The sequence below is a fragment of the Diadema antillarum genome, unplaced genomic scaffold (genome assembly GCF_040938485.1).
Source record: "Diadema antillarum isolate AM-2024a unplaced genomic scaffold, OU_Dant_1.0 scf00000017, whole genome shotgun sequence".
Lineage (NCBI taxonomy): Eukaryota > Metazoa > Echinodermata > Echinoidea > Diadematoida > Diadematidae > Diadema > Diadema antillarum.
In genome coordinates, this window is record NW_027270906.1 from 4,362,194 (window position 1) to 4,384,593 (window position 22,400).

The 22,400-nt window shown below is 36.9% G+C and overlaps 1 protein-coding gene and 1 pseudogene across 1 annotated transcript; one reads left to right on the forward strand and one right to left on the reverse strand.

The window, feature by feature from the left end:
- Window positions 1–13,347: 13,347 nt before the first annotated feature.
- On the reverse strand, window positions 13,348–16,456 carry LOC139726674 (ciliary microtubule inner protein 1-like). Its single transcript, XM_071637663.1, has 3 exons — window positions 16,347–16,456; window positions 14,671–14,752; window positions 13,348–13,732 (listed from the first exon to the last, which is right to left on the reverse strand). Exons 1-3 carry the CDS (start codon window positions 16,418–16,420, stop codon window positions 13,475–13,477), a joined length of 414 nt encoding a protein of 137 aa, XP_071493764.1. The 5' UTR covers window positions 16,421–16,456; the 3' UTR covers window positions 13,348–13,474.
- Window positions 16,457–16,887: 431 nt separating this feature from the next.
- The window catches only part of LOC139726684 (uncharacterized), a 62,466-nt pseudogene continuing 56,953 nt past the window's right edge, over window positions 16,888–22,400 (forward strand).

The window sequence follows — 22,400 nt, forward strand, 5'->3', positions numbered from 1 at the left end:
ATGTGACCTGTCAAACCATCATAATATCCAACAGACGAGTGAAAATGAATCATTCTTTTCTACTGTAACCAGTTCAGACGGATGCTTGGGTCTCATTTTAGTAGAGAAGTCCCAGAATGAGACTTGAGATTTCCCTGTCTAGACACAAAAGATAGGGTAATATTTACATGAGTTAAATCCAGCAATAGCATCAAACACTTGGGGTAAGCATCCGTCTTATTTCCTGGTCAAACATCTCAATTCTATCCGCGCATAATGATATTCCACGAAAAAACGGTTTGCAAGTTCTCGAAATCACCACGTTTGGATCATCCAAAATTTGAGTACGTGCAAATGGACAGAATGCCACTATAGTTTCAGGACAGTTGAAAAGAACGTGACTACAGGGAAAAGGTATCAAGAACCAGTTTAAATTTGAACGATGTTGACAATGAATCCTTGATCGAGATATCGACATCAAAATATGTAATACTTATAATAATGACGATAAGACAGTTTTTATATAACGCATCTATTAAAAAAAATGGAAGTCTCTATACTCATTGAAGGAGGGAATGGTAATAAAAGAAAAATAGACAATAAGTGAGAGGAAAAGAGACGAGGTAATATGAAAAGTGATAAAACTTTGTGATATATAGGGTAAAATCTAATCCATTAATAAATTAAAAGATATGTTTTCATGAAAAAAACTTTTGTAAAATCATGCATTCTATATCATATCAATAATAATTGTGAATTTGTTTGTCTGTTTTTTTTATTATATCATATTGTTATGCGCAGTTGAGTATATACGCTTCATAGAAACTGCGCAATATAAATTGACAACAAATTATTATTATCATTACATTTATCAGACAGTTTGAGACATCGAGTAGTATATTAACTACATAATTATTATTAAATCATATATCCATGAATATGAGTGATTAAGACAATAAATATCTGATTGTCTGTGAGGCTAATAATCGCAGTGAGACGGTAGTCATGGTGATTGTAGGTCACCCTCGGTCATCATACCAGTGTCACGTGATTACGTATAGGCCTACTTGAAAAGTTCTGACGACAACAGATGGCACAGAGTGACAGGCCTATACGCTGTAATAAAAGTGGCAATGATCATAATGATATAATGGTGAAAAAAATTAAGGAAAAATAGATCAACTTTTAATGGGACTATCCAACAGACAATGCCTGATATTTCCCTCACCTGGCCAGTTTGGCACGACCTCGCATCTCTGTTGCTCACAAAACACAAATAACGCTAATTGTCCTCCATAATGGAGACCACATTAATGTTACATTAGTTCACACATTCGCCTTCACCACCGATCGATAATCTTATCAGTGACGCAGTGAGATCGATCGATAGTAGTCTGTTGGAGTAATTACCCGTATTCAAGCGAGGTCGCACACAGAATAGTCTTGTAAGGCAAGAAAACATTGTCGAAATACACACGAAGACTTCTTCAAATGTTGAAACAACCTTCCCCGGCGTTGCTGCGTCTGCCAGCGGAGCTCACGCTGCTAAAGCATTTTTGTTTACTCTTTATCGCATTTTTTTCACTTATATTTGCAAACTGCGTGACATGGATTACACTGCAAGGCTTCGCTTCTGCTTCTGCGTGGGAGATAAAATGCATCGTTAATGAGGAGAACATAAGGAATGAGGGAATATCAGTTTTAGCTTGTCACGTTCTAATATTTCCCATTAAAATGGGCAGAGCGTTGTCACACACTGGGCAAGAATTAGTGTGACATGACGCAAACTCAACCAACATTGTTTTCTCAACAGTCTCTAAGGAAAAGCAACAACCACCCTGTTTCACGTTATATAGAAACAGATTAAACACAACAAATTTCCACAAAAATCCACGCACGAACAATCAAACACTCTTTAAAAAATGCCGACAACAACAAATCAAAGCAAAACAAAAATATAAATGTCAGTTAGACGTGGTGAGTTAGATATGAAGAAAAACATGCTACCAATATGAACCTTTATCTCTTTATTTTTGTATCGTTTTGTTTCGTTTTGTTCTGTTGTTATTATTTTTCTTGTTCCTTTAAGAGACATAGCTTTGTCTCTGCAGGTGAAAGCCTGCTGGTATTGCTGAGGCGGGTGACCTCTGCGTTACCCGCCGAACGACCGGGCAGCGGAGGTCTTCGCCGACACGCAGCAGTGTTAGGTGTATCAGTCGGCCCGCAGAGATCTCACCTGTACTGTGAAGACTGCGTCAGGGCTATATAGTAAGGTCATACATAACGTGCTATACATAGGTCAGTCTGACTATTGGCCTTCTCAAGTCCCATCACCCCGGCAGACATGCCTTGACAGCTCTTACAAACTCCAAACAGTCTAAAAAGCTTGTCAAACTGCTTTGTATAGAGATTACAACCATCTCTGACATGCTGTTTTTAACAAAAGCTAACCCGTGATTGTCTGAATACCCCGTATGTCTACCAGAAGGAGAAACCGGAAATGGAAACCACTGTCCTCCTGTCTTGGTAATGCGACCTAATCCTGCTAATCAGGGTGATGCTTGGATTGATCACGTATACACACCAGGAAACACTTCACAGGGACTCATGGTAAAGAACCGACGTAAATTGACACACGTGAACACTACTGAAACGTCAATATTGTTTCTTCGAAAGCACATCTCATAAATCTGCTATCAAAACTAGAAAGTTACATTGTCCCCTCGATAACATGTGCGCCAATCAGCCTATACACAGTACAGGCTTTGCGTCAAGAAGGAGTGAAGAAATGTGTAGTTTATAAAATATAATTTTATACATAATATGCGTCGGGGTATTCAGACAAGAGATAGATAAGTAGAGATCGATAGATAGATATATATATAGATAAGAATAGATCGATGCAAGATCGATAGATAGTTTGATTAAAGGTCAGAGACAGGGACAATCTATAGTGTAGAAACAGACAAGCAGTAAAAATAAACGCATGGATTCCCCTTCATTGTCAGATATGAACTGTTGCAGAAATGAGATGAACTATTTACGAAGAGCATCTCATTGTTATTGCTTTTATATTTTAGTTTCAATGTTATATATATATGTATATATATATATATATATATATATATATATATATATATATATATTGAAACAAGGAAGGGAAAACTGACCAGAAACAATTATAATAATAAATAGCGAAAACTTTGAGCAAAGAAAATGGGTTTTCATCGGGATTCGAATCCGGAGGTCTCGGATTCGAATCCCGATGAAAACCCATTTTCTTTGCTCAAAGTTTTCGCTATATATATATATATATATATATATATATATATATATACATGTAAATATAAATATATATATATATATATACATGTAAATATATATATATATATATATATATATATATATATATATATATATATTGAAAGAAATTAGACTGAGGCGGACGTTGCTCTCGATCTTGAGTCTCCCTTTTATTTGTCAAGCTTTCGGCCAGTCATCAGGCCTTCCTCATAGGCCTATTATATACCAATAACATTTTGACGACTTAAAAATTGAGTTTGATTTCCGGTGTAGGACTGTTTACTTTGATTTGATTTGAAGGTGAGAAAAATGCTTACACCATTCCTCACAAAGACATAAATGGTTCCAAATACAAGCTGCATACATCATCCTCCCATTGTATGCTTATACTGTACGTTATTCTTTGTGAGTTATATAGCAAACATGGCGTAGAGTACAAAGACAAGAATTGTCTTACGTGAAATAATCACTAAAATAAAAGTGGAATATCTAAATTAGTTCAGGTTTCTGTTGGATACATTGAAGTAGTCATCAATGAGAAGATGTTGATCTGGTTCAGCTTTCTGAATACACCCTAACACTCGTAGGCCTATATGAGAGTATGTGTTATGAAAGATGATTATCTTTTCGAAGACTAATTTGACATTGATCGTAGGTTGTTGGATATGTGTTTACAAAATGGCTCCATATAGATTTAGATGCTCCCCTGGAGGCTTGACACAAGCCTAGTACAGGCAATCATAACTGTCTGGAACTGTCCCGACGCCGCAGAGACAAGGGAAGACTGTAACAATTTTTATTCTATTTATTCTGTTGTCTGTCCAATCGTCATAATGTGTCTGAAAGCGGGGGTCGACGAACAGAAGCGAAGAGCTGGCTAAATCAGTGCACACCCCGCACACTCGCAGAGCAGTAAGAATGACTTCGCATTTCACGGCATGTGAGGTTGTCTATAAACCAGTGTAGGTTTATATTGTGACACGGTGCGCAGACAGATTCATGACATTTCGGTGTCATCTCTTCTCAAAACGAGCTTGCATAAACATTGCTATCGTAAAATTACATCAGTATTATTTTCATTCCTTCGTTTTTATCAGCTGGTTATTGTTGCTGTGCTTTTTTTTTCTACCAAGGTTTTATTGTCTCGTATGTTGCGTGCAGGTAAATGTATAATGTATAACTACCCAATATGATTTTATTGTGTTATTATCACTTACGTCGTTCATTATTATGCTTTGATGTGTCATTATGCTCCCCAAGAAAATTGATATTTAGGGAATAGTAAAACCAAGTTGTGGTAAATGTTATTATGATGATGTAACATGTGTTATAAAAAGCATAGATATAAAATGTAGAATATTGTCTAACTATAGAAACAATGGTATAATAATATATATGACATATAATATTCAATGTTTCACATAGACATATATATATGTATGCATTATTTACATAAATGTTTTGTGTGTTTATGAGAAAAATGAGAGGAAGATAGATTATTAGATATAGAATTATGTCTACATCTACTGAAGACTGCAATTTACACCATCAATCTTATCAGTTAATCTCTTATTTCTTTTTTACCTTATTTTTTTCTTGGAATGTGGTTTCTTTTATACATGTGATAATGTAGCTTGTTTTTGTGATTAATTTGATTTTATTAATTTGCTTACTGTTGCATTTTTGTTGTTGTTGTAATATTGTATTCACGGCCTCTCTGAAAAACAACCTAACCTGACTTATCGAGAGCATTTTTTTTAAATCCTGTGATTAAATCGAATGAAACAAACAATATCAATGCAATATGAACTTTGCAAACTCGTCGTTTGTAGGATTTATATACATCAAAAGCCTATGAAATATTTGATAATCTAGCTTTAACAAGTCATTCCTATATCCCGTTCCCCTAAATTAGAGCACTGTACACTCAATACCTTAAATACGCTCATATTTCGCTTTCTATAGTATTCATACCTATAAACATACGATCATGGTTACATAATCATTGTCAGCACATTAAATCAGAAAAAAGAAAGAAAATGTCAACAAATTGCAAAATGTTTTATAATTGTAGTGTATATAATCATTTTTTAAAAAGAAAGACAGAGAGATTACATGAATCTATAGGCTATAGTGATTCGAGATTGTCATGTATGTATATTTGGGTTCCATGACATTCGCTCCTGCGACAACAATTGCTCCAATGAAATATCTGCACGCTAAGCCAAACATAAATTTTACCCATAAACATTACCCTAACCCTAATCCTCACATCAAACTAAACCTAAAACCATATCACAACCTTAACCCTTAACCCTAAAGTCATCGGAGAAAAAAAGTAAGACCACAGCAATTGTCGCGGGAGGAAATGTATGTCACCGTAATATATGCATATATATACTCTCTAAAAAAAATCGAGTAAAGATATTCACTCTTAAAAGAGTCAATACAAAAAAGAGTGAATTTTGAGTGAAATTGGAGTGAATTTTGAGTGAAAATGTTCATTTTCACTCAAAATTCACTCCAATTTCACTCAAAATTCACTCTTTTTTGTATTGACTCTTTTAAGAGTGAATATTTTTACTCGATTTTTTTTAGAGAGTAAATATATGATATATATATATATATATATATATATATATATATTATGTATTCTGCATGAGCTGTTATTTTCGCATACAGACATTTTCGCGAGATGTTGTTTTTCGCGAATTGACATCGACGCTACCATAAATGCACTATCAACCTAGCACAGGGCAACATTTTCACTTGTTGTTAATTTCGCGATCCAACTGTGATTCGCGAAAATTAAACACTCGCGAAAATACTTGAGTGAACAGCTTATACAGAGTATATATAGGAGGTCATCTAATAGAGGATGAGCCCCGTGGTTCGTCATCCTCTCCTTCACTTCCACAAATCTTGCTATGAGTGGTCATACAGACAAACCTTCCATTCTCTGATAAGGACATGACGATTCTTTGACAAGGAGATGACAGTGCATTCCCAAAATATATTTGTTTATTGGCCCCAAACTTTGGAATAATTTAGATGACAGTTTCAAAGAATCCATTACATTTACTACATTTTAATATGATTTAGAAAACAGTTGCTTAAGAGATATAACGTTTGATGATTAAATCAATCATGTTATATTTCTGTTTTCACTTGTTCTGATACACTATGTATGAACATTTCAAATGCAATTCCGTTTCACTTTTCTTGTACAAAACACAATATAACAGAAAATTACACATGATCTTGGGCACGCATTGATTGACTGCATAATTAGAATTAGAGGTACTCAACGAACTGAAAGCAGTTTTACCTAAATGCAAACCAAGTTGTTACACTAGCTATGTTCGATTATCGATGTTACTAATAGTGATGATATTGTACCGCAATGAATTTCATACGGTATTAGAATTTGTTTTACGCATCGACGTTACACGCTATGGACAAATAATGAATGATAAAGCTTATATACAACCACGGGATCGACGGCTTTGAGCCAGATAATAAGAATAAAGTGACTTGCCTGTATAGGGTTCGAACCATTGACCTTATGATTGATTGATAATCCATGGTCTAATCCATTGAGCTGCAACTCCTGATAATGATAAGGCTAATGCTTCTGCTGAAATTTACGTATGCTGATGATTATTACAAGTTACCACCCTGTCAGATATCGCTTTATTTGTTATTTTTCATGTTCATTTTTTTTTATGACGACACCATCAGCTCACTCGTTTGCATAATCATATCAACTGCTTAAGAACGTTTTGGCCAAAAATAGTACAACTTCACAATTTTCTCAACAAGAATCTCAACACGTTGTCCCTCAGCCGCCATGTTGTCAGTGACGACCAATCGGGTCTTGAGGCCCGGCTTATACTGGGGATCCTCCTGTATGGTACTTTGATTTTTTTTTCTTTTATTATATCTCCGTTCTCTGTCACAATGATTTGCTTACCTTTCATGTGCAAAATCAGCCATGAATAATGAGGAACCATGTGTATATTCCCGAAAGTGATCACAGTTGATTACTTGTACCATGTAGAAACGATAAAATGAAATGAAATAAATAAAATGATATCTCATCCACACATATTTTAAACTATCTAACAATCTCCGCGTTTTCACCATCTTGTTACCCCTCTGCCAATCTCTAGCAGGCAGGCCCAAGACACATCGGTTCCATCGGAAGTGTTACTGACACCATAGGAAGCAAGTTCGTCCTGGAGGGTCATGCTGAGTTATTGTTTTGTTCTTGACAGTGTTAACATAGTTCTGATGGTAAAGGACGTGAAATTTAGCTGGCGGTATAGTCTGTTTCATATTATCTGATACATGTTATCATCTATAGCAATTTTACCCGGAGATTGCTGGAGACAAACACTCGTGACGCCTGAACGAGAAAAAAAAAAAAGAAAAGAAAGAGAGGCGGTTATCTTGTTCCGAAGTTCATCAAATTTTTGCTCGCATTTTTTTTTAACATGACAAGGTTTCTGGAACCTAAATCTCTCATTCGGAGATGGCAAATGTAACTCTGAAGCCTCATAGATTGTCTTAACCAAGCAATCCAACAGTCAAAAGGCGTTCGCATTCGTCCGGGGTCATCCCACTAGACCGACACCCACGAGTCCTACAGCCCACGAGTTCAACATTGAAATAAGGTCCATGAGTCATACAGCTCACGAGTCATACAGCCCATGAGTTCGACACTAGGCAAATAAAGTCCATGAGTTCGACACTATAGGTGAAAACAGCCCACGAGTTCGACAGATGCAGCACGGTATTTAATGTGTCGGTCTCGTGGGCCTTGTTAGCTTAGTGTCGAACTAATAGGCTGTACGACTCGTGAGCTGTATAACTCATGGGCTGTATGACTTGTGAGCTGCATGACTCGTGGGCCGTATGACTCGTGGGTGTCGGTCTCGTGACGTCCACCCATTCGTCCTTCATCTGACAGAGTTTGCAGCAAACATCAAACATTATGCTAAAGTTTCAGACAGATGCTTTCCAAGACTCTTGAAATTTCAGACTGTCAACATTCGATTCGGTAACTATATGAGATGGCACCCTGTTATATCATATACATTCTATTATGCACATCCCATGTGATGAAATACACAATATGAAAAGTCCCCATCACATCCACACCTATTGAAAGCTTAGGTCTGCGCAAATATCAGTCGGCTTTTCCCGAATCGATAGTGCAGCCTCATCTAGTGGAACCATCCGCCAAGTCTTCGCGACAAGGCCAACAACATAGGTCAATAAACCCTTGTCATGTCATTTGCATAACAAGATTACCTTGGCGACTTGAAAAGAGAGAAAATCGTTAAAATACATCGGGCTAGACAAATTTCAATCAATTTTCTCTGTAGATATACATGCATTTCTATACAAGGCCCAAAGAAAAACAAGGCAATTATAATGTGCAACATAATACACGTAGCTCCAACATTAATGAAACAGTACTCAATGTCACTGCTTAACCGCATATATATATATATATATATATATATATATATATATAATAATAATAAATATATATAGGTGTGTTATATGTATGAATTCCTAAATTTAGATGTCAGGTCGAATATGCACTCTATACCATTCGAATCTATATTGTTGTCTTACGAAGAAAGAAAAATGACACTAAGGAAAAAAAAAATGAAGAGAGAAATGCACCTAATCACACTTTAAAACGTGTACACCGAAATTACCCGTGGGAGTATGTTTTACAATAAGTCAAGACTCTATTTGCGAACCTCTACGGAAGTGAGCTTTATCAATAAAATGTCGTGAAATCTTAGAATTTTACTCTTTTTTAAAAACCGATTTGCATTCAATTACCGTCGACACCACCACTTCAAAATCCCCTCCCGCAACCGTTCCTTCATACACCACCAACGTCATTTCTACCAGAACCAACTTTACCAAAACCATCGTCGGTACCAATGCTTCCATTACCCCCATCAAGAGATACATTAAAGTCATTTTCATTAGGCATAAATGCTGGCCAACTCAGACACATACAAAGGTTGTATGTAAATTATTGTGTGCTTGTGTATATTTGCACACGTTTTGTAGGTTTGAGAGTTGCTTACATTTCAATCGCAAGTGTCTCTTTGAAAATGTCCAAATTTTCATCTTCATGAGATTTATCGGTGATGTAAACACCGGGAGAGGGCAGTATGTGTCAACGGGACATGTTCGCCCTCCTCACCTACATACGACAAACAAACAAAAGATTGAACAGATTGGCTCGTTTCGTCGAATAAGAGATTGAAACTTGCTGAATAATGGAACTACTATCGCAAACACATTGATCGTTTTTTAAAGTACATGAAAAGTCAAGCACAAACGCGTTATGTTAATATGATAAACATCGTGATCATTGCTTGAATGACAATGAGTGTCAGTGCACGTACATGTACCCGGATGTTTTCGAGCGCCCCAGATAGAACGACAAAGGATAGGGATAATGACGACATTACGAGCGAATTTGTCTCCGTAGCTGTGGGGCCTAGCACTTATTCTATTGGTTTCCTGGTGGCATTCAGCGCTCATTACATTTACCTAAATAAACAAGCGAACATTGCTTTGCAAGAAGTTTATTTGTGTCGCCTATAGATGTGCTATATATATGCCTTGTAATCTCATTTTAGTGACATAAGAGACGCGTCAAGACGCTTCCTAAACCAATTGATAGAAACACCCGAAAATAACGATTACTGCACAGTTTTCCTTATATTCAACAGGAAAGAGCCCTTAGGTAAGATGCTATGTATGGTGTCCATATTAAGAATGCACTTGTTTTCGCCCAACCATGACTTTGGGCGAAATTACTTTGAGAAACAAGACACCAAGGCCCTTCAGTACACCAGTACAATTAGTAGGACCTATGAGCATGAAGAATGGGATTAGGGGTGAAGGGTGAGAGGTCAAGGGTGAGGGAAGGAGAGGGGCTGATATGGTCTGTCTCTATTTCACACAAGATGCATTTTCTCCGACATTATGTAATGATATAATCGTATTTCGTTAGTGCGATAGAATCCTTACATCACATACCCATCTCGTTCTCAACTGCTCAAACAAATCGAGTTCCACACCAAACATGTCAAACAACAAGGATCGAATAACTTTGTCATCAAACACATGACCCCTTTCACATTCAATCTGATGCTGGGAGAAAATGATTATGATATCTATTTTATCTAATTCAGAAGATCCTAAAATCATGTGGACCAAATGAAGTTGGGTTGTCCTAATTTTGTGAGTAGATTAGATTCGATACAATTGTACATATACATGTAGTAAGGTTTATATTCAGTATGGTCGTTTAATTTCTGTCAGTCACTTAGCAGATAAGACGCAAGTAATGAAAGTCAAAGATCATCTTTTACTGGACGGCGTTCACTTTTTATTTTACTAGACATTAAACTACATCCTTCAAAACCTGCTGAAGTGATGTAGACTTCCACAAGCAACATTTCATTTCATACAATACATGTAATTCAGTAAATAATATCAGTGTATAGGAAAAACAAAACAACAACAGTGCAAAGTTTACAGCATACAAAATATATGAGAGAGGAAAACAAAATCAAAGCTCAAAACAATTCATTTTCCCCCTTTCTTTAGGAAAAGAACTGAATGAAACACAACCTGTAATCTGTTATGAAGCAAGCACATAATTCACAAGTTACAAAATGTGACCAGCACAATGATGAATGCTTTTTCCACCTTGCTTGGACATGCTGGCTGTCAATATACTTGTATGTGTCATGTGACTATACTTGTATGTGTCATGTGACTTCTCACAATAAAAGGAGCTCTCTCTTCAGAAACTCAGCTGGTGATTAACACCAAAGCCAGGCTTGAACAAAGTGCCAACCCACGCTGTGACATAAAGAGTCTTGACACAGGGCGTTCCTGTTACAACGGACACAGTTATAATGAAATTTCGTTTCAACAAAGTAAATATTAAGGTGCCCAAATTATTACTATTAAAAGTGTAAGGTACAAAAAAAAATCCCTATGGTGATAATGTAAGTTTGAAATATCAAAAGAAAGCTGCTTGTTCCACAGACTTCTTTATAACAGGAGTTGCCTGTATCAAGATATCACAGACTGGTAATCAGAGAATCTCCAAAAACGGTCTCATTCATAAGGTTAACATCATCTCTTACATTTCACATATGACACAAAATCATAGAATAGAAATAGAATCCATTTGCTCTTCTTCATTCTAATGATATTCTGAGAGAATGCAAGAACAGTGCTTATTGATAATCAAATGGTAATGACAACTAAGAAAATGTATGCACTTTCATAGAAAGAGATTCATTCCATACTCATCAATGTTCAAAAATATAAACATGTGTTAGTGTTTATAATGTTATATCATGCTATATAAATATGGTTTGGAAAACAAGACTATTTTCATTTTTTTTTGGTTGAAAGACAATGTCAAGACCCACTCCTTGAATCTGGTTTATCAAAGCTATTGAAGAAAATATAGGCATTACTGGCTGGTATTCTAGATTGAGTCCCAAGGCACATACAGTACTCTGCATTTCTGACAACATTGTGGTACATGTCTTCCTAAGGAATCAAACTTTCAGTTTCTTTGCATAGAAATGGTTGACTTTTTTTTTTAATTGGAGATGAAACTTGGCTTCGTTTATAAGTATTTTCATCTACTGGAATGATGATAAACTATTGCATATTCCAAAATGACATGCAGATACCTATTACCATTATACAAAAATGACTTTTGTAGTGCACTCTATGATGGAATGAACTGGACGGTACCACACTATGCATGAGTATTAATATGGAAGAGAAAATATTTCTGTATTATCATCAATACATTCACAATTACAACAAAAGGAAGATATGTCAGGTCACTCAAGCGGCTTACCATAAATTCTTTTCATAAATAGAGTGCATATGGCTGACAATGTACAACAGATAGTGACTAGATATATCTTAATATTGCTAGGATGTTGCATAGATTGATATAAAACATGTTGTACCTCAGAACTTTTGAGTAAATGCCACAAGAATCCCTGAAAAAAAAGGAGATATTTTCATTAAATTGGTAATTAGATGGATCTAAAATTTCTAACTTCAATTGAGTCCCAATGGAAAAATGTAAAGCTAGCCAACTCTTAAACATTACTAAATACTCAGAACACTGTTCCTCTAACCCATCATAAATAACAAAGTGAATTGCTGGCACAGGGCAGCTCATACATGTATTGACCGGCAAATGGCAAATGCAATGGCAGAAAATAAGATGTCTTTCTTCGCCTACCAATCATGATCTGACTACACAAAGTATATAAAAGGTGATTTTCCCATTTTTCTTTAAAAGCCAAGAGACAATCTTTTCATTATTAACACTCCTTTTCTCCTTTTGAGATGTTACTTCATGACTTTTAATCAGAATTAACATTGCTTTTACCGACAATGGACAAGGTAGAATGATTTCAAATTCCTACTTCCTTCTTCTCGAGACTTTCGCAACTGTACACGAGGACAGCTTCATACTGAACCCATTTACAGATGGGAAAGCAGGTAATGAATTTGTGAATCTCTGACAAGGGTTACAGATTACAGTGAGCTCAAAGGGAAAATTCAGTTCCTGAGAGGTATTATTGGAATATTGCTGTAAGCTTTTGTAGTCCATCTATTTGACCACTACTGACTTGACAGAGAGGTACCAGGAAGAGATGTCCCATGACAGACTGTTCACCTTGTTTCCTTTTCCTCCACACATTGAGGATATTATGATAATATTGTATGTCAGTGATAAATCAATTCAAAATATCACAAACCAGACCAGTGGCGGACACCTAATATGGCCTATGATGGCTGACCCAAAATATGTTGGCTACAACATGATTTCACAATTTCATATCATTCTAACTGTATCACTGCGCATGATCAAGAATACACATGATTGACATCTTTGAGCCAAACTTGTCTAGCTTCCTCTCAGCGGGATATTCCATTTCTTAAATTACAATGTGATCCTAACATTCACTATACTTTATTTTCTTTTATATTTTAGACTGGTACTCCTTTTTCCTTTTGTCACAAGTCAAGGAGAAGACAGGGAAGGTTGGTGCTCAGATACAAGTTTTGGGGCAAATGTCTGTTTTTTGGCACTGCTTTATATAACACCTTCAGGTGGCCAGTTCAGCTGCTTGATGAGACCTCCCTTGGGCTTGGCGTACTTGCCATAGATCTCTAGAGAGTGCTGGGGATGGGCGGACCGCCAACCAATCTTGTTAGCCGTTGTCTGAGGGAATGGTTGGGGTGAGGGCAACACCTTGATGTAGCGTGAGATTGGTGTGATTGGAGGCAAGACCAGCGGGGGCGGGAGTTCAATCTTTTTGACTTCCTTCTTGACAAAATCATCTTTCACCAACTACACATATGAAATGAGAGAAAAAAAAAAGTTGTATAGCATCTTATACACTGTATGGTGTCTTTGATTACAATAGGACACAAGACCATAGTAATGTTTACCTCAATGCAGCCTCATAATTGCAAATATTTAATGCAGTAGATGAGTGATTGTGAACTTGGTTGGTCAGCTGGCTTTGAGAAAGCAGTATTTTGTATCAACCACAGAAAGCCTGAAAAGTTAGTCCTCCATATACATGTAACCTTAAGTAAGGCTCGTAATTTTGTATCTGTATGGACACAACATTCACAGGATTCTACTGAAGTTTGGGTTGACCTTTGAAGTGTTAGTTTGTTCAAATCCTGACTGGATTTCATGTTAGATAACTTGAAGGAAAATGCTGTAAAAATCATGTGGAGAAGATCATTACATATATGTACCATTAGAGAGTACTACATGTAGTTTGCATATCAATAAATATTAGAATATTAGCCAATTAGTGAAAATCACCCTTAGTAGTTTAACCCGTTGAGGACATGCTGATTTTGCTACAACATGCATTTCCCATAGACACTTGCCCGAGTATACTCGGGACTCGTCCTCAACGGGTCATGGTAAATTTGTGCAAGATGATCATTTCTATTATTTTCAAAATTTCACAGATTTGTAAGAGTTGTTGCATCAAATGACATGGGTAACAAAATTGCCAACATTGCCTAAATACTAGCTTTATATAGCAGGATACAAAGTGGATAAATTCAAACATTTTGATGTCATGGTTTGTCATAATAATGGAAGCATTAAATAATCAAAGCCGGTCAACATCACATGCATGTGCAGCATAACTCTTGCCTACACAGGTATCTAGTGGGAAAATCTGACTACATACTGTATCTAATTGTGATGCAATTGGATGCTCTGAATATACAATAAATCTATGTAGAAGAAAACTTGGTTACCTCTTTGTAACTGCCGCCTAGAAATCCCCAATATTCAGGCCATCTTTTGGCTGCAGTCTCTTCATATCGAATATGATCTTTCCTGAAATGAGTAAAAGAAACAAAAATGTATTCCAGGTACATGTTAAAAAAAAAACCACTGCACACCTGTTGTCTCTCAAAGAATAAATCCTCTAATCTTGTGACAACAGGAGTCAACCATCACGGTAAAAGACCAGAACACTTGATATATGACATTATTAAAACAATTCATGTTTGATATCATACTGTGACATGCAACCTTCACATTTTTTGTGTGTGAAAAAGTGTGTACTTATATCTTTCATTGCATAGTTCATAATTTTTTTTCTAAGTCTACATGTAGGACATTGGGGCATCAAAATGCATGCATTTCCAAGAAGTTTACAGTTTGTATTATGTACACTGATCTTTATTCTCTTTAAGAGAATGAGAAAAAAAAAGATGGGATAAGATACAGTTGTACATTACATTTTGGAGGTTGGGACAATAATATAATTAGTTTGTATGCATGTGTATCAGGTACACTTGTACATGTACAATGTATGTATAAACACTTTCTACTATTGCATGTACACAGAATAACTTTCTTCTCGAGCCAAATGTAAAATTCATACTCCTGATCAGTTATGCCATAAGAACAAAGTGATGACATCTGCTGTCTTAAACCTTAAACGATGTGTAGTAACATACATTTTGTATGCACAAACATTGAACAAATGCAGTTTCATACGTAGTCATCTTCCATGGTGATTCATCTTTACACCAAGAGAAATACCATGCATGAAAAAAAAAAAATAGTTGAATTGTTCAACGTGGTCCTAATTTCACAAGCCTTTGTTATTGTTAACACAGACACATGCTGTAAAGTGTAATGACACTGCTCAGTATCTATTAGTGACAACTTGTCCCTATCAATTTTTCCATAAAATTTAAGTTCGACGCCACGCCACCTGGCCATGACCCAGCTCATATCAAGGACTAAACCTGGATCTGAATACAGAGGCTCAGCCTGCATTCAGAATCTTCCATAGGTAGGTATAGGTATAGGTATCAACATACCTCTCCAGATGAAGAGAGAAAAAAAAAATTGATTACTTCTCAATGAACTCTCAATATGCTGTATTTAATGTCCTTCCATAAACTGAAGTAAATGCAGTGGTGGTACAGTAGGATATCCTACCAATTTCTTTATTCAAAATTATCAAAACTGTAATTTATCAAATTCTCTCCAAGTGTTACGATCCGTTGTCACTATTTTTTTATCTGTACGTACTGTATATTTGATATTTCAATGTACATTTTGTATGTAACAATACTTATTAAAGCAAATGACTCCCTGGGCTCGAGTAACGCTTGGCCTTGGTCGTATTCCAGTTTTATCTTTCAAAGGCATAAACTTGTCACGTCGAACTGATTTCTACAAATTGAAGAAGTCATTAATGGTCACGACATGAATTGAACTATTAAATATAGTTTTGTAGTTTGATTGTAAATACACCACTATACTTGCTGGAGTCTGTATAATTTGAAGTACCGTGCGTGCAACTGGTAAACTTAACGGATAGGGCTACGTAGAGTCCGTCATAGGAACAGTGTAATAGCAGTGACTGTAGTGACTGGTTAAAAAGCTACGGAATAAACTCGTTAATACTCACCAAATTTGGTCGTTGGCAACAAAGTTGAATCCTGCCAGAGCTTTTCCAGTGGCTGCTGCTGGTTTTTCTGCCATTTTATCACAAGATGCCTATCTTAGCAGAGTTTTTGCTACTCTAAATCGAACATAACACGCGGTAATCAACGTAACAGCGACAGGTATGCATGCATTCTCTCTTCTCCAAGCGTATTTGTATGCCCTGCAAAAGGAGTATCCATAACAACACCAGACGCCCCTGAAGGTCAAATGGACCGTAATGAATTGATGGCCGCGTTCATTATGCATAGGTTACCTGCACTTAGTCAGAGGGACGACAAATCTTGTGTTCCCCTTAAATCCGTATAACAATAAATATTTTGAGGATATATAGAGTTTTTATCGTACATACATCACAGTTAATTATTGAGTGAAATTTTTGAAACTTCTAATGTGATTTGGTACTCCGATTTACACAGTCTGATATCCCCTTTGTGGTTTAACGCCAGACAGTTCCATTTCTTACCTGTCTGCAATATGGATGCATCCGTCTGGAGAGCCTACTCATTTTCCATACTCGGCTCTCGCCCCAATTGCATCGAAAATTTCACCTATTACTCGTGGATTTTACCATCTGCTTCCGTGGATCGGATAATTTCATAATTTCATGTATCGGGTTCGATATTCTATCCTAGGATAGACAGGAAAAGGGGTATATTTCACATAATTCTACGCGATACTCGAGAGAGGTGTGGACAATCGGCTCCTTTCGGAATCACTCGGAAAGCCTGGCTAGACTTCGGCCTTGCAGATATTATTAGCCAGACTGGTGCAAATATACATGGCATGTATGCACAATGCGCACGTATAACGGTATGCACGCCTAGAGAACGTATCGGCTGGCTAACGGAACAATCCTGCAAGGGAAGCCTATGGTACCGTACCATCCATAGCATCGACCACCGTGCACAAGACCACCTCTGCATGCACTGTGTAGCAAGTGATTAGGGCTGTACCGTGAAATGCGATGTGCTGGATGGGGAGTTCGAAATCATGGCAGGCGCATAGGTAAAAAACCACATGAAAGGACGCAGAGAAGGAAAATTCCGTCGTTACAGCTCGGGAAAGGTGCCTAGCCTGGCATTTTCTGCGAACATTTGTTACATGAGTATGGACCGCCCAAACCGAGTCCTTTGTATGCCTAGGTTTGATAGGTAAGTTTGATGCTACGATTTGAATTAAATTGTTGATCCAGCCCTGGACTGAGCCTGGATATGTGCTCGTCATAATCGTTCGTATCCATCGCTCGGGTCGGTCTACATAGGGTTGACCTGACCTTCGTAACTCACTAACTGGTCTTACCAGCAGAGCTTCGTAAACCAAGCTCGTTATGTTTAGCATAAATACTACGTTGACTAAATCTTGATCCGCAACGAACCTTCAGTTTTGGTCCCCGGACCACGCACGACCCAGTTGCACTGAGCTAAATTATGGGGGCCAGGCCCAGGGCAGGGTGCGGGTGGGTGGGTCGAAAGTTAATATTTATTATGATTAAGAAAGGAACTTGCAAAATGATGATTTCTTATTAACTTTTTAAACCAAACTTAAATTTAGTGAGAATAAAGTTTACTGAATGTCTGTGCTGTAGTGTTAGGGATTTTTCTAATCTCAGTACGGTAAGCAGTCTATTTAACTAGCTGTAAAGTTCAAAGCAGACTTCTGTTCTAGTCTAGTCTATGTTGTTGTTTTTTTTTAAGCTCCACCACAAGGAGCAGCATCAAGTGGTGGACTTGCATCCATTTTCACAGGGCAACTGAAACTCAGTATCTGACAAATTAATTCAGTTGTGTTCATACATGAGCTAGCCCCCCCCCCCCCCCCCCCCCGTACTACCTTCCTCTGCATGATATGTCACATTATTCATGTGTGTTTACCATTCTAATTTCTACAATGACAAATATTGTATAATATATGTTATTGCATTGCAAAATTTCTGTAGGTAACCGTAAGGCATAAGGCCATGAAACTTGGCAATGTTTACATATAAGCTAAAGTTATGATGCATTTCAAAGCTGGGTGGTTTTCAGATAGAGCCATATTTATTTTTCTGTAGCATAACTTAGGCCATTTCTATACCTCATCGAGATATCAAAATGAAATGTTGCTGTTCTGTCTCATTGACATTAGGTGTAAATTTGTTCACAAATTTATTCAAGCTGGATGAAAGTTGGTCTTCGAACCTGTTCTTGCTAGATTTCATGTTTTCAAAAAGAGTGTCTCCCTTTTTTCCATTCATCGGTTCCCGTACCAAAATTTAGCTGCCGGTGCCAAATTTGACCTGACACAAAAAGGATACTAAGAAGGAGTCAAACGTTGGCGTTCAAATTTTGGATGCCGTTATAGGTGAATTTTGGATAGCTTAAGTTAGATGCAATGTGGCCCCTGATAATCTTGCAAAATTCTTTAACTGTCATTCAAAGATTTACGTTAATTTGTTCATGACTTTAAAACAAAAGTGTTAGGTTGTGTCAGACACCCTTTATGTCCCTTGCTTTCCCAGTCCTTCATCAAGGTCTTGTTCAAGATTAACAAGGAAAAAAAAACACAAATATGCTTGAACATAATGTTTTTCTTGACAGCCATCTTACTCAAATGTGGGAGAATTTTTAGCAAATATTATTGATAAATGAATGATCATTTCAAGAGAAATGAGTGGTTGAAAATGGGCTGTGATGAAAAGTAGCCAAGGATGTATTTTTGTTGATTTCAAGTTCACATTTTGAGATGCTACACATTCTGTGTATAGGCTACAAATATACTGTACTTCCAGGTATAGAAAGGAAAGATTTTTCTGTAGGACCCTTACATATTATCCATTGTATGATATTTTATTAACTTCATTTAGCTGGGGCTGTTCAAACTATAAACAGGGAATAGAGCTTACATGTACTGTGTACATTTATGACATATATTTAGCAAGTCTAATTTTCTTAGAATGGGGACTTCCTGACAATTTTGTGAGGGATTAAATGCGTGATTATTGGGCACAGTAATGAATGGAGAAATGTATGCATGCACGTTGCATGCATGGACTTCAGAATTGATAATTTCGTGTGTTGCTGAATTTGGAAATAGCACCTGTCCTTGCGAAAATTACATTTTTACAAAGATAAAAAAAAAAAAAACTTGCAAAGTATGTGACATACTGTACATGATATTATAGTATTTGAGCAAATTTTGCACGGTGTCAGGATAACATGATGTGGCAAGCACTAGAGGTTCCACGGTACATTTACAGTGTACAGTATTTCTGCACAGATTTAAGGGATCCAGAGCTCTACATTTCTTGTCCACTTCAGTGGAAAATATTAAATGTAAAACATTGAAAATTTGTTGTGATCTAACCAAAGGAAGCGAAGAAAATATGTTTGATTCATATATATTAAGCATCAAGAAGATTTAGCTGCACTTGAGCTAGATTGCAACATTACACTAATACATGTAGGCCACAATGCCCTTCAAGCATGACAGAGCAGGCTGGCAATCGCCTACCTTGGCCTCATCCTTGTGGCTGCTGAGTAATGTAGTAAACATAGCAACTCACCATGCTTGACTCAATAATATCAGTTTGTTAGAGTCAGTACACAAGCCATTTACTGTAAAAGTGGAAATTTTCGCGGTGTTCAAATTTTCGCGCATTTCGCGCAACCAGAAACTAGCGCGAAAATAAAAGCACGCGAATATTTTTGCTTGCCATATGTGCCTGTGCGTGATGTCTTGATTCCGCGGAATTAAAAACACGCGAAACTCTTCCGACCCGGCCAAGCGCAAAAAATAAGTCACGCGAAAATATCCACTTTTACAGTATATTGTGGTACAATTTTTCTCTGTGTAATATGATTGCAATGACAGATATTTTGTGGTGATCTGTTCATTTGAATTAAAATTGACTTAGCTTTTTTCTTTGTTTCAAAGGATACAAAACATTAGTGATTGTCATTGCCAATAATAATAATAATAATAATAATAATGATAATAATAATAATAATAATAGTAATAATTATAATAATAATAATGATGATAGTAGTAGTAATGATAATGATAATAATAATAAAATAATAATAATAATAGGGGTATTTACCATTCATACTGAGTGCTCAAAGGGCATGAAAAATCTCACACACAGCATAAAAGAAAGAGATCAGTGCATCCTTAGTTATTGTTGCACTCATTTCCAGCACCTACTGTATCTACATGTCTCCTTGTACGTTTGATACTTGAATGCAGACTCTATAATGATAATGTTGAAATTGCAGTTGAAAAGAGCAATTGAATTTGTTGATTTTGTTTATGTCTGTAATGATATAGCGGTAGCAGGCTGACAAACAACAGGATGCAACAGGGGAGTTTGTACACTTATACCCCTTTCAGTAACTCATGCATTTATGGCCAGCTCCTGGCCCGGGCTAAATTGGCCTGCGCCAAGCAGTAAAAATAGCGTTCTGTAACGGCAGAGACTCCAACTCTCCCGCTTTCGACGGGAGATCTCCCGCCGAAAGCCCATTTTTGCAGAATCTCCTGTTCTCCCACTTGAGATTTGATTTCTCCCGCTTGAAATGATTTCTTAATTTCATTGTATGTTGAAAAATAAGCCTTAGATAGCAAGAGAGAGCATCTAGAACCCTAGACCAAAAGGGACCTTGCGCTCGTGATGTGTATTTTGTGCACATCAAGTTGGAGTCTCCCGTTTGCAGGGGTTTCAGGCGGGAGAATCTCCAGATCAGAAGGTGCTTGGGGTTGGAGTCTCTGTAACGGTAGCAGATTTACGCTACTTTTATGAATTGTGACCTGACCTTTGACCCTACAAGGAATTTTGGCCCGAGCCTGGTACTGCTATCGTTCATATACTCTTGGTGCCAAACGCGAGCCTGGCCTGCGCTCGGCGTTACAAAATGTAGCTTACAGCAGCACCAAAATAGCCCGAGCCCGGCGCGGCCCACTATGGCCCGACCCATTCTAACTCAAAATTTTACGACTTAGCTCGAGCCAGAGAGTTACTGAAAGGGGTACACTGTAGGCCTATGTGTTTCGCACACAATGTACAGTAGCTCAGTAGAGCCTGATGGTACAATTTGCCCAGGCAAGCTTCATGCTTGCTCACCTTCAACCAATGTGTGCCTGCTTTCTCATTGGGCAATCAGTTTGTCCAAGAAATAAAAACAAAACATGGCTTTGCATTGCCTTTATTTTGTCTTTACAAATACACCAGGCTGCTTTTAAAAGTACTGCCGTAATCTACTAATAAGATTGCACACTTTCCATTTACTAGATAATTTGTAAAAATATCATATGAATGTTCTTGTACCTGCATTATCAAACCAAACCCAGCTGTGGAAAATGATTAGGATCTTTTGCTCAGCTTTATATTTCCTAATTTGGCTTCTCAATTGGACTTTTGAATCACCGATACTTGTTAATAGCATAGGCCTACTACTACATTATGTGATTATAAATGTGGATACGAAATATACCAATACTCCTGATTAGGAATACTTCACCTGCATGCCCTCTTAAAATAACTTGTTATTGAGTGATGAGAGGAATGCTAGTGACATTATTATCCCTATGCAATAGAAATAAATTTCTTCATATGACAGACTGTTAACAAATGTAACCTACAATGCAATGCCACCATTGATTTATTTCTAATACAAATTGTATTGAGATCGTATGTGTACAGTGAAAAGATGACATACAATGTATGTACGTGTGATTGATAAATTGCTGTGTGCTTTGATTTTGTTTCAAATCAAGTCAAGGGCATTTGACTTTGATGGATTACATTTATAATGCATTGATAATATGGTAGTGAATGAAATTGAGCCCCTTTTAACTTCCAAGGATTTAAAGAGTTTTTGCATTTTGATAGTCTTTATTGGCTGATCTTATCGTATATTATTCTGGACAAGTCAGTGAAAAGAAGTCACAGTCTTTGTAGTTTTTAAGAGTGACACACCTTAGTTTATGTTTAGATATACAATGTACATCGTACATAATGTAAAAAGGCTTTTGCAAAGAA

Excerpts from the sequence above, each read along its gene's own strand:
- LOC139726674 (XM_071637663.1), bottom strand. The coding sequence starts at position 16,420 with ATGGCAGAAAAACCAGCAGCAGCCACTGGAAAAGCTCTGGCAGGATTC. Across the intron at positions 14,753-16,346 it reads GTTGCCAACGACCAAATTTG|GAAAGATCATATTCGATATG; the intron begins GTGAGTATTAAC and ends TACTCATTTCAG. Across the intron at positions 13,733-14,670 it reads TAGGCGGCAGTTACAAAGAG|TTGGTGAAAGATGATTTTGT; the intron begins GTAACCAAGTTT and ends TCATATGTGTAG.